At 41.6% G+C, this 17,547-nt stretch overlaps 1 protein-coding gene across 2 annotated transcripts in view; it reads right to left on the bottom strand.

Moving 5' to 3' along the window:
- The window catches only part of nf2b (NF2, moesin-ezrin-radixin like (MERLIN) tumor suppressor b), a 61,204-nt gene extending 49,885 nt beyond the window's left edge, over nucleotides 1-11,319 (bottom strand). The window contains exons 1-2 of one of the 2 annotated variants that reach the window (XM_059973173.1): nucleotides 11,026-11,319; nucleotides 5,574-5,710 (exon numbers count right to left, since the gene is read on the bottom strand). In XM_059973173.1, the coding sequence (XP_059829156.1) occupies nucleotides 5,574-5,693 (120 nt within the window). In that variant the 5' untranslated portion in view covers nucleotides 5,694-5,710; nucleotides 11,026-11,319. Of the gene's footprint in view, nucleotides 1-5,573; nucleotides 5,711-9,624; nucleotides 9,786-11,025 lie in introns of those variants that run through there. The other variant, XM_059973174.1, reaches the window with a different exon arrangement.
- Between the last annotated feature and the right edge of the window lie 6,228 nt (nucleotides 11,320-17,547).

The raw sequence follows: 17,547 nt of genomic DNA, 5'->3' as shown, positions 1-17,547 counted from the left end.
TGTCAAAGCTTTTGTCAGCATTTTCATTCATCCTTTGCCGCCAAAGCTGGGGGGGGGGGGGGGGGGGGGGGGTCTCCATCCTTATCAATTCAAATATTCCTTTTGAACTCCATAATAAGATATCTGAGATATCTGATACAAATGGCCATTTTATTATTGTTTCTGGTAAATTATATAATACTAAAGTTGTACTAGCAAACCTGTACGCTCCCAATTTTGATTATGTTAATTTTTTTGAATGTTTTTTCTCCTCACTACCAGATTTAAACTCATACTCTCTTATACTGGGTGGCGATTTCAATTGTTGGTTAGATCCTAATTTGGATCGATCATCCTAGGTTACTAGACCACCTACTAAATCTGCCTTAGCTATTCACTCTTTTCTCTCTAATTATGGTATCTCTGATATATGGCATTTCCTTCATCCTACTGAGAGAGATTATTCTTTTTTTCCCACATGTTCACCATACCTTTACTAGAATTGACTGCTTTTTACTCGATAATCAACTTATTCCATTTGTCTATTCTTGTGATTATCAGAGTATACTGATTTCTGACCATGCCCCAATTACTTTGTCTTTAAATTTTCCTGGTCTCCCTCAGAGGAACAAACACTGACGTTTTGACTCGACTTTACCAGCGAATGATGATTTTCTAAAATTTATTAAGAATCAGATAACCTTTTATTTTAACACTGAAATTTTATTTTAACATCTGAAATGTCATCCCAGATTGTCTGGGATGCCATGAAAGCATATTTGAAGGGTCAAATAATCTCCTATACAGCAAATCTTAATAGAAAGTCCTGTGCAGATCGATTAGACCTCATTAATCAGATTAAAGAATTGGATCAACTGTATGCTCAAACTAAGAATCCTGAATTATACAAGAAGTGTGTAGAACTTCAAACTAAATTTAATCTTCTGTCTACTCAACCTGTCAAACACCAACTTCTTGAAAGTAAGAGTCATGGTGAGAAATCTGGTAAATTTCTAGCCAATCAGCTGAGGCGTTCCAAAGCCAAACAACATATTACAAAGATCCGGAAGGAGAATGGAGACTTTACATCGGATCACTTAGAAATCAATGACGCACTTAAAAATTTTTATTCTCGACTTTATTCCTCTGAATCTCTGAATGAGAATATCTCTGTTGATCATTTTTTAAATAATCTGAATATTCCTTCACTTTCATCTGATTTTAAAGCTAAACTTAATGTGCCTATATCATTAGAAGAAATATCTTTTGCAATTTCTGCATTGTCTTCAGGGAAATCTCCTGGACCTGATGGGTTCCCCATAGAATTTTATAAATCATTCTCTTCACTTCTTTCTCCTCAGTTATTCTCAGTATTATCTGACTCGTTTAATTACAGTAAATTGCCACCCTCTTTTAACGAGGTATCTATTATTCTTTTATTAAAAAAGGGTAAAGACCCAGCAGAGTGTTCCTCGTATAGGCTGATTTCTTTGCTTAATGTTGATGTTAAAATCTTGGCCAAAGTTTTGGCTTATAGATTAGAAACTGTTATTCCCTCTATTATTTCTGATGATCAAACTGGTTTTATTAAAAACTGTCTTCTTTTTTTAACATTCAGCGTTTATTTAACATTTTGTATTCACCTCCAACTGGGATTCCTGAATGTGTTATTTCCCTCAATGCGGAGAAAGCACTTGATCATATAGAGTGGAACCACCTTTTTGCAGTTTTAGAAAAATTTGACTTCAGTCAAAGTTTTATCTCTTGGATCAAATTGCTATATCTCTGTCCTACTGCCTCTGTTTTGACTAATTTTCAGAAATCCCAGTTATTTAACCTCAAATGTGGCACCCGTCAGGGATGCCCTTTAAGTCTCTTTCTCTTTGATTTGGCTATAGAACCTTTGGCGATAGCATTTCGAAACTGTCCTGAATTGACCGGGATTTGGAGAGGGGGTGTTGAGCATAAAGTTTCTCTTTATGCTGATGACTTATTACTTTTTCTTTCAAATCCATCTACATCCTTACCTCCAATGTTTTCACTTCTTGATCAGTTTAGCCAGTTCTCTGGCTATAAACTTAATTTACATAACAGTGAATTTTTCCCAATTAATAAAGAAGCACAAGAATTAACATTCCGTGATCTCCCTTTTAAAGTAGTTCATAATCAATTTACTTATCTTGGAATTACAGTCACAAGGAAGTTTAAAGATCATTTTCGTGAAAATTTTGCCAATCTTTCATATACTATAAAACAGAGTCTGTTACAATGGTCACCTCTATCCATGTCTTTGGTAGGTCGTATTAATGTTGTTAAAATGTATGTTCTCCCTAAACTTTTATATTTATTTCAATCAATCCCAATTTTTATTCCTAAATCTTTTTTTGATTCCTTAGACTCTATTATTTTGTCATATCTGTGGAAGAATAAGCGCTCTAGAATTATTAAAGTTTATCTCCAAAAATCTAAAAGAGGGTGGCATGGCTTTACCTAACTTTTGTTTATATTACGGGGCAGCCAATATACGTCTTGCTACCTTTTGGTCTTTTTTCCATGGCCTAATTGCCATAATTAGTGCCCTAATTGGGTGGCAATGGAGTTGAGTTGCACTAAAGACTTATCTATTTCTGCACTTCTTGGCTCTGTACTCCCTAGTAGTCTGTCCAGATTAATTGTTAATCCTCTTGTTAGACACACTTTGCATATATGGGCTCAGTTTAGGAAATTTCATGGTTTCCATGGTTTTTCCTTTTCTAGCCCTATCTTACATAATCACCTTTTTTTTTTACCTACTATGTATGATTCAGCATTCCATGATTGGTATAGGAAGGGCATTAGACATTTTGAAGATCTTTTTATTGATAATCACTTCGCATCTTTTCAACAGCTCTCTGCTAAGTTCAATCTGCCCAATGCTCATTTTTTTAGATATCTCCAAATTAGACACTTAATCAATCCTTTAATTCCTAACTTCCCTGAAATGCCTGAGAAAAAAGTTATGGATTTATTTTTTTCTATTAATCCACTAGGTAAAGGTTTAATATCATTTATTCGTGATAAATTAGCATCCTTACGACGTGCCCCTATGGATAAAATTAGAATGGCTTGGGAGCATGATTTAAATATCTCCCTATCTGATGAGACTTGGGACTCGATTCTCAAATCGGTTAATTCAACCTCTCTTTGTGTTCGCCATTGCCGTTTACAGTTTAAGATTGTTCATAGAGCCCATATGTCTAAATCTAAACTATCTCGATTTTACCCTAATATTAGTCCTCTTTGTGATAAATGCAAAAGGGGCGAGGCCGCTCTCATTCATATGTACTGGTTTTGTCCTAGCTTGGAGAAATTTTGGAAAGATGTCTTCATAACGTTATCGTATATTCTGAATCACCACCTAGAACCTAACCCTTTAATTGCTTTGTTCGGTTTTTTGGGTGAGACAGATTTACGTCTGAGTTCGACTAAGTGTCGAATATTATCTTTAGCTTCTCTCCTGGCTAGACGTTTAATCCTCCTTAGATGGAGAGATGTTGCCCCGCCCACCCATGCTCAACGGCTTAATGATATTATGTCCTGCTTAGACCTTGAAAAAATTCATTACTTAGTTCTTAATTCTGATATAAAGTTCCATAAGGTCTGGGGACCTTTTATTGAGTACTTTCATAACCTTCCTCTTAACTAAGGTTTTTTTTTCGGTCCCTTGCTTTCAGCTCCTTTTTTTTGGTAGTAGGCATTAATATCTTCTGTTGCTAAGTGTATTTACAGTTTTAGGGGTTTGAATGTCCTGATTTATATTCTCTATATTGTGTTGTGGTTGGTCTGGAGTTCTTTTTTTATTGCGGGGCTTGGGGAGGATACTAACTTTACATGTCTTCAATTTGGGTGCTTTCTCAATTATCTTTTTTTGTATTATATTATTATTGTATGTTTATTTTTGCAGTTTTAATGTTCTTCATTTTGATCTGGGGGTTTTTTTATTTGTAGCGAAATTTATATGTAGAAAATGTATAAAAAACTAATTAAAAAAAAGAAACAAAGCAACATTAAACAAACACAAGGAAATCTGCAGATGCTGGAAATTCAAACAACACACACAAAATGCTGGTGGAACACAGCAGGCCAGGCAGCATCTATAGGGAGAAGCGCTGTCGACGTTTCGGGCCGAGACCCTTTGTCAGGACTAACCGAAAGGAAAGATAGTAAGAGATTTGAAAGTAGTGGGGGGAGGGGGAAATGCGAAATGATAGGAGAAGACCGGAGGGGGTGGGATGAAGCTAAGAGCTGGAAAGCAAAAGTAATACAGAGCTGGAGAAGGGAAAGGATCATGGGACGGGAGGCCTCAGGAGAAAGAAAAGTTAAACATCCTTCAGAGGATGGAGCTCAGGACACTGGTGCCTAATGGCAACTCCTTTGCTTGTATCTTCGGAAACAGCCCTATTTCTTTTTCTTTTCAAGGTTCTTTTGAAGACCCTGACCTGGAGTTACACACTGACTTGGGTACTTTGCGGAAATGGGACCCGCTCTTGGGGCCTCATGACCAGCTGCTTTTTGATATGTGAAGGATGCGGCCTGGCAGACTAACACACCTTCAGGGTGTCAGATTTTCGTGGCGCTGGAGGTGGGCGGATGCAAGACCGGTGCCATCGCTGCCTGATGCATCGTGGGAGATGGAAGATTGTAAGCAGTGAGCTGGCTGCTGGCTATGTGCCTGGAGACCCGAGTTCTTTGGGCACAGAGCTCGGAATAAGCAACACAACAGACTTTTAACAGCATAAATCAGCGAGTTGCTTTGTTATGGCTCCCCTCCCACTGTGAACCAAGGACATCTCTTTTTCCCTTATTAGGGAGAGCGAGAGAACCTGTGGGATGTCGAATTACCGGGTGAACGAGTAGTCTTTTGGGTACTGCAAGTCTGTGTCTTTACTGTGCAATGTCATTACTGCACACTGAGTGCTCGGTGGGAGGTGTCGATGTTTTGCAGGTGGGGAGGGGTTTCGTTGCTTTGCTGTTGCTTATACATGGGGAGGGGAGCTGGGGGAGGCTTTGGGTTCTAACACTTAACTGTCATTCATTCTTTAGGGCACTCCTCTTTTCGTGGATGTTTGTGAAGAAGAGTTTCAGGATGTATATTGTATACATCTCTCTGGCATTAAGTGGACCTATTGAAACCTTGTCATAGGGTTTGGAGGCTTGCATGCCCCAATGATCCAGAGAGCTATGTTGGCAGGAGTCAGGGCCTTGTGCCTTGACTCTTGGTAGGGTAATTCATGCCAAACAGGTCAAAGGGGAGAGGCCAGACTAAGAGTGGTCCACCAGGCTCAGCTCAGGGCTAACAAACCTGACTTGTCAAAATATATATATTGTTACGCAAGCAGAATTGAAGAAAACCTTCATTGCAGTCCTAAACATACTTGCTGCCCATTACACTGCTGAAGTAATCAAATCTCACATTTGCCACTGTTCTTTGTGAAATGCAAAACAATTGTTGCACTTGCCTACATAAAGGCAATGACATTTCAGAACATTGGAATAATCTAAGGATACAAATTGTTAAAACATTTTATACATCTAAAACAGAAACTCACTCATACCTCACAACTGAATTCCATTTCTGCATCCATGGTAATAACCTTAACTTTGAAGGTTTTAGGTTGTTTTTTCTTTAAGCCCATTATCGACATTTTCCTTCTAAATCCTTTGAAGGATACCATCAAGTGTAGTTTTAAACCTGAGAATAGAAAGCAATAATAATGCCATATGTACAATTAAGACAACTTACAAAAGTGCTGAGTATTGATATGCCATGGCCTCCCTCCACACAATGCTCCGTAACCATACTCCCAAATATACATAAACAACCCTTCTCTTTCTGCGCTTTTGTTTATATACCTTTACCCAGAGGTGGAGCACTTACTGAAGAGGAAGCATACTAAATGTTTATGAAGCAAAAATTAAGCAGGGCTCCTGAAAATTATAAGGAGTTTAAGTCGGGCCTTAAGAGAGCTAGGAGACACAAGAGGGCCTTGGCAAGTAGGATTAAAACCCCAGGGGGTTCCACATGTATGTGAAGAACAGAAGGATGACCAGAGAGAGGGTAGGACTACTCAGTGATAAAAAGAGAACTATGTGCCTGGAAACAGATGAGATAGGGAGGTTGTTAATGATTACTTTGCTTTTGGGCTTGCCAGAGAGAAGGATATAACAGGCTGGAACATATAGAGATTAAAAAAAAGTGTTGAAGTTTCTGAAATACACAAGTACAAGTTCCTGGGATCAGACGAGATATACATTAGACTACTATGGGTAGCAAGGAAGAGATCACAGCGACATGGAAGATGAACTTTGTCTCTTCCCTGGCCATAGGAGCAGTATCAGAAGACTAGAGCATGGTAAATGTCATTTTGTTATTCGAGAAAGGTATTAGGAATAATCCTGGGAATTATAGTCTCGCATTACTAGTGGGAAAACTTATGGAGACTATTCTTAGACACAGGATTTACAAGCATTTGAAGCAGCATGGTAGCTTCATCTAGAAAGTTGCGAGGCACAAGATCTATGGAAGATTGGCTCTACAGATTCTGAATTGGCCTTCCCACAGAAGACAGAGGGAGGTAGTATATGGAGCATATTCTAGCCAAAGGTTGGAGACTAGTGGTGTTCCACAAGATATTGCTGCCCTGTGTTTTTTATAATTAATTTGGATGAGAAAGTGAGGGGTGGATTAGTAAATCTGCAGATGACACGATGGTTGGAATTGTGAATAATGTAGAAGGCTGTCTTGGGTCACCATGGAATGCATAGATGGCTGTGAAGTGGCAGATGGAGTTCAATTCAGGAAAGTGTGAAGTGATACACTTTGGAAGATCAAACTTGAAAGCAGAATACAACGTAAATAGCAGGAGGAACTAAGGGAACTGGGGTGCAAGATCATTGATCCGTCAAAGCTGTCACACAAACTGATTGGATGGTTAAGGGTGAATGTGGTATGCTGGCCTTCATTAATCAGGGGATTGGTTTTCAAGAGCTGTGAGATTATGCTGCAGCTCTATAAAACTCTTGTTAGTCCATGCTTTGAATACGGTGTTCAGTTCTGATCACCTAAGGAAGGACATGGCAGCTTCAGAGAAGGTGCAGAGGAGATTTACCAGGATGTTGCCTGAATCAGAGAATATTTCTTAAGCAAAACGGTTGAGTTATCTGGAGCTTTTCTCTTTGGAGAGAGAGGATGACAAGTAACTTGATCAAGGTGTATTTGATTATGAAAGGCACAGATAAAACGCACAACCATCCAGGGCAGCAATGGCCAATACCAAAGGATATTAATTTAAGGCAAGTGGGGGAAAGTTAGGAGATGTCAAATGTAGTTTTTTTTTAATGCAAAGAGGTGGTTGCCTGAAATTCACTTCCAGCAGTGGCACTACAGGCTGATACAATAGGGATATTTAAAAGAGCCTTTGATAGGCACAGGAATGCAAGAAAAAAATTCACGGCTCTGAGCTATACAAGGAAGAGTTACAATGATCATGGAGTGGGTTTATATACAGTAGTGTGCAAAAATCTTCAGCACCCTAGGTTTTACATAAATGCTTTTTTGATCTTCTGCATTGGTGCTTCAGTAGAATAGTGCAATTTTTAGATTTCCAAACATTCATTTTCCAACAAAATTAAATGTTGAGTATTTTTCTGTATTTCATTAAAGTAAGTAACATATTAAGTAATAGACAACTTTACAAGCTTGATTACATTGTAGGTCTATAACCCAATGCATGAGTAAACAAAGATAAAAACTGGGTGCGAATGATCAATGACATAATGAGTTAAATGAACGAAACTAAAACAAGTGTATAAGGAATTAAACTCGGCAAAGAATAATCAAACTAGAAGTTGAGGATGTGACAGTTTAACCTGCAAATCATAAATTCTTACACCATTGAAAGAAAGAGCATAGCAATAAAACACAAGGTGGTCTTCCCGTATCAGCAAGGTTTCTCAAAGGATGAAATTTTGCTGTAGACAGGATGTGCTACAGAAGTTCTTCTGAAAAAGCACAAAGAAACGAGCCTGGTTGAGGACTCAGCCACAGAAACTGAGAGCAGCAGTTGAGACTCACAAACTGACATCCCTTCTAAATCAGAAGTCCATCACTGCTATCAGCTTGAACTCACAGAAACCACTGGAACCCAAGGACACCTCTCTACAGTCTGGAGAAGTCTTGTCAGAAGTGGTCTTCATGGACTGACAATTCAAAATTTGAAATTTTGATTCAAACAGGAGGCAGTTTGTCCATCGAAGAGCCGGAGAGCACTGTGTGGATGCGTGTCTGCAGCCAACAGTGAATCACGGCCGAGGCTCCCTGCAGGTTTAGGGCCATATTTCTGCAAATTGAGTTGGTGATCTGGTCAGAGTTAATGTAATCCGCAATGCTGAGAAGTACAAGCAGATTCTCATCCATCAAGCAATACCATCAGGAAGGTGTCTGATCCGTCCCAACTTCATTCTGCAACAGGACAATGACCCCAAACATAGCCAAGGTCATAAAGAACTACCTTCAGCAAAAAGAACAAGGAGCTATGCAGCAGGTTGTCTGGCCTCAACATCATGAGCCCTGATCTCAACATCATCGAAGCTGCCTGGGATTACCTGGACAGACAGAAGCATGTGAGACAGACAAGGTCTGCAGAAGACTGAGGCAATTTCTCCAAGATGTTTAGAGCAGCCTACCAGCCAATTTTCTTATAAAACTGCATGATAGTCTACCCAAGAGAACTGAAGCAACACACACAAAATGCTGGTGGGACGCAGCAGGCCAGGCAGCATCTATAGGGAGAAGTGCTGTCAACGTTTCCGGCCAAGACCCTTCGACAGCACTTCTCCCTATAGATGCTGCCTGGCCTGCTGCGTTCTACCAGCATTTTGTGTGTGTTGCTTGAATTTCCAGCATCTACACATTTACTCGTGTTTGCCTAAGAGAACTAATGTAGATTTAAAAGCAAACAATGGTCACATTGAATAATGATTGGGTTTCATTCTTTTACTGTTTACTGCTCTTTAAAGTAAATTTTTGATAGAAACTTCTCATTTTATTATTTTTGAAACATGTTTGCTTTACAGAATTTTTTACAATACACATGCCTAAGACTTTTGCACACAGTACTGTATGTCAGCACAACATTATGAGCTGATGGACCTGTACTGTACTGTTCCACGTTCAAAGTTTTCAAAGAAATTGCAGAGTATAAGTGTTAACACCTAACAGTTCTCAAATCTCTACTCCCATAGCTTGGGGCTACCTTTTCTAGAAAGAGCTAATTTGATCATTTCTCTACACAAAGAGACTAAAGACTGGGCAATTATGCAGCTGTAGATTTTCCAGTAGCTTAACATAGCCCACAATAATCAAAGACAGAAGTGTAAGAGAAAAATTAAAACAAAGCATGGCAACACTATCACAGTGCTCCAATATCCATTTTGACAAGACTGTTGTTGATGTTTATTTTTACCACAGTCTCTAGAGAATGGTGCAAAAAACAAAAAAAACATGCAGTGAGCAGCAGTTCTGAGTGTGAAAGTGCCTTGTTAACGAGAGAGGTCAGACGAGAATGGCTACTCTGGTTCAACCTGACAGGAATACATTTGGATTACCTGATAATACTGAATCCAAGATGGTGTGACAATCTGAAAATGCTTCTCAATGGAAACCCCAAATAGTGAACCCAGTGCTTTCAAAACTCTTCTTCTGTTCATCTTCTCCAACAAAACTCACATTAATTTCAAGACACATCTCAACATATAAATATTGTTAATATCCTTAGAACAGCAACACACACAAAATGCTGGAGGAACTCAACAGGCCAGGCAGCATCTATGGAAAAAAAAAAGCAGCGGAGTAGATTTTAAAACATGGGGGGGGGGGGGGGGGAGAGGAGAGAGAAACACCAGGTGATCGGTGAAACCTGGAAAGGGAGGGATGAAGTAAAGAGCTGTGAAGGTGACTAGAGAAAGAGACATTAGGCCATGGAAGAAAGGAAAAGGGGAAGGAGCGCCAGTGGGGGGTGGGGCTTTTGGTGGGCAAGAAAATGAGGTGAGAGAGGGAAAAGGGGATGGGAAATGGATTAGGAGGTTTGGGAGCATTAACTTAAGTCTGAGATATTGATGTTCATGCCATCAGGTTGGAGGCTACCCAGCCGGTGTATAAGGTGTTGTTCCCCCAACCTGAGTTTGGATTAATTTTGACAGTAGAGGAAACAACAAGGCCGCTGAGATTTGAGATCCAAGTTTTCCTCCTCCAAGATGAGCTGCCAACCACAGCTGACAAACCCCACATGCCCAAAACGACTGATTTTAAAGCATCAGTAACCCGCCTTTGCCCTTTCTCCTGTCAGTAGAAACGGTTCTGCCAGGATTACTAAGCAACAAGTGAAGGCCAGGAGTTGGATTGGGTTATCAGAGGCAATTTGAGTCGCACGCCATTGCGAGCATTTAACAGGTAGTGGGAACTTATCCCCGTTGCCACCCCCGGCCATGACAACCTTAAGAAAACTGTGGATGAATTGAGATGTAATAATATTTTCCTTTTGAGACATGTTTGTCTTGTGTCCTCCTTACAGATAAGCTAAGTCTTTACTTTTCATTTGTTACTTAGAGGATAAAGTGATAAAGTGATAAAATGATAGAGGATAAAGTGAAGCGGGCGGGAAGGAAAATAAATGTGGATTTACTTAAAAGTTGGAAGGGTAGGCTGCCTCTAACCCAGTGATTTATTTCACAACAAAACAATCAATGGTTAAATGAAACAAAAGCGTTAGTTCTGTAAACGTGTACATAATACCATTATCCCTAATTATAGATAACAGAAAAATATCTGCGTTTAAAAAAAACATAACAAGTCCTTCAAAGAGGATCAAACATTCCGGAGGCCGAACTGTGCGTTCAATGCAAAATCTGAACAACAGTTTTCAAAATTAACCCACAGATATATATATACGTTCTTTGAGTCGGGTCATCCTTAAATCTATCGCAGTTTGAATCGTGCCTGATACTCACGGACGTAGGAAGGCCCAGCCCGAGCCCCGGACTCGAGTTATAGCAAGTGCGTGCGAGGCGACACAAACACCGGCCTCAGACCGACAACAGACCGCACAGCGATCCCAATAACCAGGCCATGACCTGGCCCGCGACGTTTAACTCTGTTGGCGATCTGTTTAAGCAGCCAGTCCACCAAGGCAGCGGGCTGGGTCGAAGGACGGCGAATCACCGCTCCCCGGCAGAGCGCGCCCTCCAGGTGGGATGAGCAACCCGCAGCGGAGCGCCTCACAGTTCTCTCCTCACCTGCCCAACCCTCCAGCGCAGCTCCCTCCTTCTCTCTTCCTAGCCCTGCCTTCCCCTCCAAAGGCAGTTCAAAAATCCAAAGTACATTGCTTATCAAAGTATACAACCCTGAGATTCACTTTCCCGCAGACAGCCACGAAACAAAAAAAAAACTATGGAATCCGTTCAAAGAAAAAGTCACTCTTCCAACAAGAATAATTCACACAAACGGCAAAAAAGAGCCAAAAACGCAGAATACAAAACACTAAATCATCGAACCAGTCCAGTCATATACAGTTCAATCTAGCACAATAGCGTCTGTTAACTTATGGTCTCAGTGTCGCATCAAAATAACAACAGAGAGCAACCAGAAACACATCGTAATGTGAACTACATAGTCCAATCCATAAACTGCATCATTTAAACCTGACCCAAAACCTAGAACTCCAGTTATATATTGGTGGGAAGTTATATCAATAATGTGCACATGCCCCGTCTCTTGCTTCCTGAAATCAATTTTTTTTTTGTCTTCTTACTTTGACATGGGTGAGTAGGGTTAATTGACTGTTTTCATGTTGTACAACTTTATGAACATAACATAATCTGTTATCCACTTATTCATACAACGCAGCCCACACTTGTCTGCATCCCTACAACACATCCACCCCATAGCCTTTACCTCTGTAAAACATTTTCAACAACACGCAAAAGATGTTGTTTTCACACTGAGGATATTTTCTACTGTGTTGTTTGTCTCTCCCAAAGAAAGGTCAACAATTGTGCCCACATTAGCCAGAAATATCAAGTGCATGATCATCTTGGCTCTTCCTATAGTTTCCTCCATTATAGAAACATGTCTTCAGCCCATATAATTCACTTCTGTGATATGAGCTTTTAACTAAGCGTATTAGATGTTGCAGAAGCTACAGGACCAAGAAAATGTCCTAGTTGCATTGTTAAAGAATTCTGCTCTAGAAGATGCCATGTTTTTATCTAAGATGTTCCAGGACAGTTGCAGTACTTATACCTCAACATTATGTAAAGTTTTTTGCATGTATCCTACTACGAGAAGCATGATTTGGCTGGCCGGTAGTTTAGTGGAAAGCACTGGACTTCGAGGTGAATGGTCCCAGCTTTGGATCTGGCCAGCCCCTTGTATGCTTTCCATTGTGCTGGGTTGAGCATTGAGTCAGCAACCCATCCATGTAAAAAACAGACAAGTGCTAAGGAAGTGACGTAAATACCCCAATGCGCAAAAAGGAACAACAAGAAGCATGACAAATTTGCAGATGATACGAAGATTGGTGCAGAGGCAGGTAGTGTTGAGGAAACAGGTAGGATGCAGAAGGACTTAGACAGATTAGGAGAATGGACAAAAAAGTGGCAAATGAAATACAATGTTGGAAAATGCATTACAATGCACTTTCGTAGTTGAAATAAATGTGCAGACTATTTTCTAAATGAGGAGAAAATCCAGGAATCTGAGATGCAGAGGGACTTGGGAGTCCTTGTGCAGAACATCCTGAAGGTTAAGTTGCAGGTTGAGTTGGTGGTGAGGAAGGCAAATGCCACATTAGCATTCATTCCAAGCGGTCTAGCATACAAGAGCAAGGATGTGATGCTGAAGCTTTATAAGGCACTAGTAAGGCCTCACCTTGAGTATTGTGAACAGCATTGGGCCCCTCATCTTAGAAGAGATGTGCTGGCATTGGAGAAGGTCCAGAGGAGGTTCACAAGGATGATTCCAGGAATGAAAGGGTTATCATACGAGAAATGTTTGATGGTTCTAGATCTGTACTTGCTGGAATTTAGAAGGATGACGGGGATCTCATTGAAACTATTCAAATGTTGAAAGGCCTAGAAAGAGTAGATGTGGAAAGGATGTTTCCCACGGTGGAAGAGACTAGGACAAGAGGGCACAGCCTCAGAATTGAGCAGCGCCCTTTCAAAACAGAGGTGTGGAGAAATTTCTTTAGCCAAAGGGTGGTGAATTTGTGGAATTTGTTGCCACGTGCAGCTGTGAAAGCCAGGTCGTTGGGTGTATTTAAGACAGAAATTGATAGGTTCTTGATTGGGCATGCCATCAAAGGTTACGGAGAGAAGGCCAGGAACTGGGGTTGAGGAGGAGATAAGAAAAAAAAAATCAGCCATGATTGAATGGCTGATGCACCATCAATAACTCTCTGAGATGTGAGGCAAGATATCGGCTTTTATTAACTGGAAAAAAGAACAAGCAGCAATTGACCACCATGCTACATCCTGGAGACTGAGAGGCAGGGCTCAGGCCCCAATCTGTGGGAGGAGCCACAGGAGCACAGTCAGCAGGGGGGGGGGGGGGGGGTCGTGTCCAGACAGGTATATGTAGTTCACCACATTCACTCCCCCTTTGTTTTAAAAGAGAGTCCCCATGGGGCCAAGTTTCTGACAAGTATATTTACAGGTTAAGTCTATCAGGTGGTCGAATCTGTCGCTGCGATCTACGTAGCACCGCCTGTGATTGCACAGGTGCCGCTGGTGATTGCACCAGAGACGGTGGTTGTGCTGGTTCCAGCCTAACTGGAGGTGTCAGCCCACTAGGCGTCAGTGATCCCTCATGCGTGTGCGAGACGCCTGGTAATATGCGCGTGCGAGACGCCCGGTATAGGAGTGTCGTGAGGAATCTGTGTAGGGCTCGGTGTGTGCGGTGTCACCTCGGGTACAGGGTTCATAGTTACCGTGGTGTGTTCGGGGTAGTGGTCTGCTGTTCCTGCGGGCGCCAGGTCGCAGACGGAGACCGCGTCCTCCTGCCCATCAGGTAAGACCATGTCGGCATACTGGGGGTTTGCATGTAGAAGGTGAACCCTCTCGACCAGTGGGGAGTATTTATTGCTCCTCACATGTTTCCGGAGCAGCACTGGCCCTGGGGATGTCAGCCAAGCTGGTAGGGTGGTCCCAGTGGCAGACTTCCTGGGAAAAGAGAATAGGCGTTCAAGAGGGGTGGCATTGGTGGACCTACATAACAGGGAGTGGATAGAGTGGAGTGCCTCAGGGAGGACCTCCTGCCATCGAGAGACCGGCAACCCTTTCGATTTAAGGGCTAAAAGTGTGGCCTTCCACACTGTGGCATTCTCCCTCTCCACCTGTCCATTTCCCCGGGGATTATAGCTCGTGGTCCTACTAGTAGCAATGCCCCTAACCAGCAGGTACTGGCACAGCTCGTCACTCATAAAAGAGGACCTCTATCACTGTGGATATAGCAGGGATATCCGAACAGAGTAAAGAGCTGGCGCAGGGCTTTTATGACGGACGTGGTAGTGGTGTCAGGGCAGAGGATGGCAAAGGGGAACCGCGAGTACTCGTCAAGTCGCTGCTGCCGCGTTGCTAAGCGATGTCATGCATAGACGGTGTTCACCGGCCGCAGGTACTGTCTTTTGAGGGCGTCCAGTGCCTCTTGGTAGGTCAGCAGGGCCTTGATAAGTGAGTAAACTTTCGGGGTGACCCTCGAGAGGAGAATTCTGTGCATAATAGCGGGCTCAGTCGCACGAACCTCCAAGTATGATTGGAAGCATGCAAGCCAGAGTTCAAAGGCAAGAGCTGCTTCTGAGTTTTGAGGGTCCAAGTCTAATTTTTCCGGACGTAAAATACTTTCCATGTTTTAAAACTTCCAGTCAATAAAATTGATGCACCATCAATAACTCCCTGAGATGTGAGGCGAGATATCGGCTTTTATTGACTGGAAGAAAGAACAAGCAGCAATTGACCACCATGCTACATCCTGGAGACAGAAAGGCAGGGCTCAGGTCTCAATCGCCTTTATACCGGGGTCTGTGGGAGGAGCCACAGGAGCAGTCAGCGGGGGGGGGGGGGGGGGGGGGGCATGTCCAGACAGGTATATGTAGTTCACCACAATGGCAGAACAGACTTGATGGGCCAGATGGCCTAATTCTGCTCCTATGTCTTATGGTCTTAAATCTCTATTGATCAGTATACTCTCAGTCATGATTAGAGTTATAAAATGTGTGATTGGCAAAGTTAGCAAGCCAGCTTACCAATAACATGCTTAGTGATGATCAATTTGGGTTTCTACATGACTCCACTGCTCCACACCTCTAGGCAAACCTGATCCAAACACGAACGAGGAGGCTGCATTCCAGAGATGAGAGAGCCCGTCCTTCACATCAATACACTAAGTGTAGCAACCTGCGGTGTTGGGAAACAAAACAGATGAATGTCAGAATGAAGCCATCTACTAGTTGATTTCACACCTGATTTCACAGCCGTGTCTAGCAATTAAACTTCCCTCACACTCTCCAAACCCAAGATACAGCTCCCAATGCCATGCACAGCTACAGCACAGATTCCCTTACACCACTGCCTCTGTCCTCAGCCCACAATGAAGTTCTTTTTATATCCTATTTGTAGCACAACCTTCACTTTCACCGACTTAATTGCTTCCTGTTTGCCCGCTGATCTAGCTTTATTGCCTTTGCTGTCAATTTTCAACCTGCTTTCCCTTTCACGTGGTTTGTCACCATATGGTGTGGAGGGACCACTGCACAGGACCAGAAGAAAGCTGCAGAAAGTTGAAAACTCAGCCAGCTCCATCATGGGGACTAGCATCCCCAGCATCAAGGACATCTTCAAAAATTCAGCATCCATCATTAAGAACCCCCTTCACCCAATACATGCCTCTTCTCATTGCTACCATCAAGGACAGTACCATCAAGGAGTCTGAAGTCATGTAATGTTTTAGGAACAGCTCCTTCCCCTCAGCCATCAGATTTCTGAATGGACAATGAACCCATGTACACTACCTCACTATAGTTTTTTCTCTTTTTTTGCTCTCATTTTGCAATATATACAGGGTATTTATTGTAATTTATAGATTTTAATTATGTTATGCAATGTACTGCAGCACAAAACAACACATTTCAAGACATATACCAGTGATATTAAACCTGATTCTGACCTCTGCTTCCTCACAAGCTATGCTCCTGACAGCTCTTCCCAATTTTTACTGATACACCATGGAAAGCATCCTAATCAGATGCATCACAGTTTGATCTGGCAAAAAAATTGCAATGCTGTGAACACAGCTCAGTCCATTACGTAATCAAGCCATCCTTCCATTGAACTGCAGGGTTTATTTCTTGAGGAAAAACTGCATGACAATGGCCGATACTAAGATTTAAGTTAATTTATCATGAGTACATCAGAACCTGCAGTGAAATGTGTTATTTGCATTAACAACCATTACGCCTGAGGGTGTGCTGGGGCAGAGTGCAAAGTTTGTGCCTTCCAACTTTAAAGCCCCACGGAAAGCTCAAGATGCCATATGACTACAGAGGTAATTTATCTATTAGTTTCAAAGTTCAAAGCAAATTTATTACCAAAGTACATATATATCACCATATTTGTCTACCTTGAGATTCATTTTCTTGCCTGCATTGACTGTAAAACAAAGAAATAAATGAAAAACTACACACAAAGACTGGCAACTAATGTGCAAAAGAAGACACTGTGCAAATAAATAAAGAGAACATGAGTTGTAGAGTCCTTGAAAGTGAGTCCCCAGAGGTTGTGAAATCAGTTCAGAGTTGAGATTATCTATTTTAGTAAAACACCGAGAAGCTTGAGAAAAAGCATTTTGTCTGCCAACTGCAATATTTATACCCTTTTGGACTCAAAGTTCAACAATTTTATTGAATTATCATTTCCAGTTTCTGAATTTAACATTTTCAGTTGTCACTGTTTATCTTTGAGATAACTATTCTGTTTCTCTGAGTTATACATTCCCCTTGTTTTTTGCTAATCCCTTCTCCAGATTCTTTCCTCCCCCAGATTCTTTCCTCCCATACTGTCTGGTCTTGCCTTGTGTTTCCACTACATTATCCATGATATTTTAACTGCAATTTAAACATTTTGATATATCTAATTTCTGCAAATTTGAATGAGACCCTAATTTTGTTTTGATTTCACAGGCTCTGAGAACAATAGCAATTTGTGTTGTCAGCAGATTTATAGATGGCATTTAAGCTGTGCCTAGCCACACAGTCGTGGTTGTAGGGAGAGTAGAACAGTGGGCTAGGTACATATCCTTGAGGTGGACATCCATACACAGCAGGGTGGAGGTGTTATTTCTGACCCACAGACCGTGCTCTTCCAATGAGGAAGTCTAGGATCCAGTTGCATAGGGAGGTACAAAAGCCAAAGTTTTGGAGCTTGATGTACTTGTACCTTGAGATGATCTGTATGCAGGACATGCTTTTCAGTGTATCT

This window comes from Hypanus sabinus, chromosome 6 (genome assembly GCF_030144855.1).
Source record: "Hypanus sabinus isolate sHypSab1 chromosome 6, sHypSab1.hap1, whole genome shotgun sequence".
Taxonomy (NCBI): domain Eukaryota; kingdom Metazoa; phylum Chordata; class Chondrichthyes; order Myliobatiformes; family Dasyatidae; genus Hypanus; species Hypanus sabinus.
This window is presented reverse-complemented; position numbering and strand designations above follow the sequence as displayed.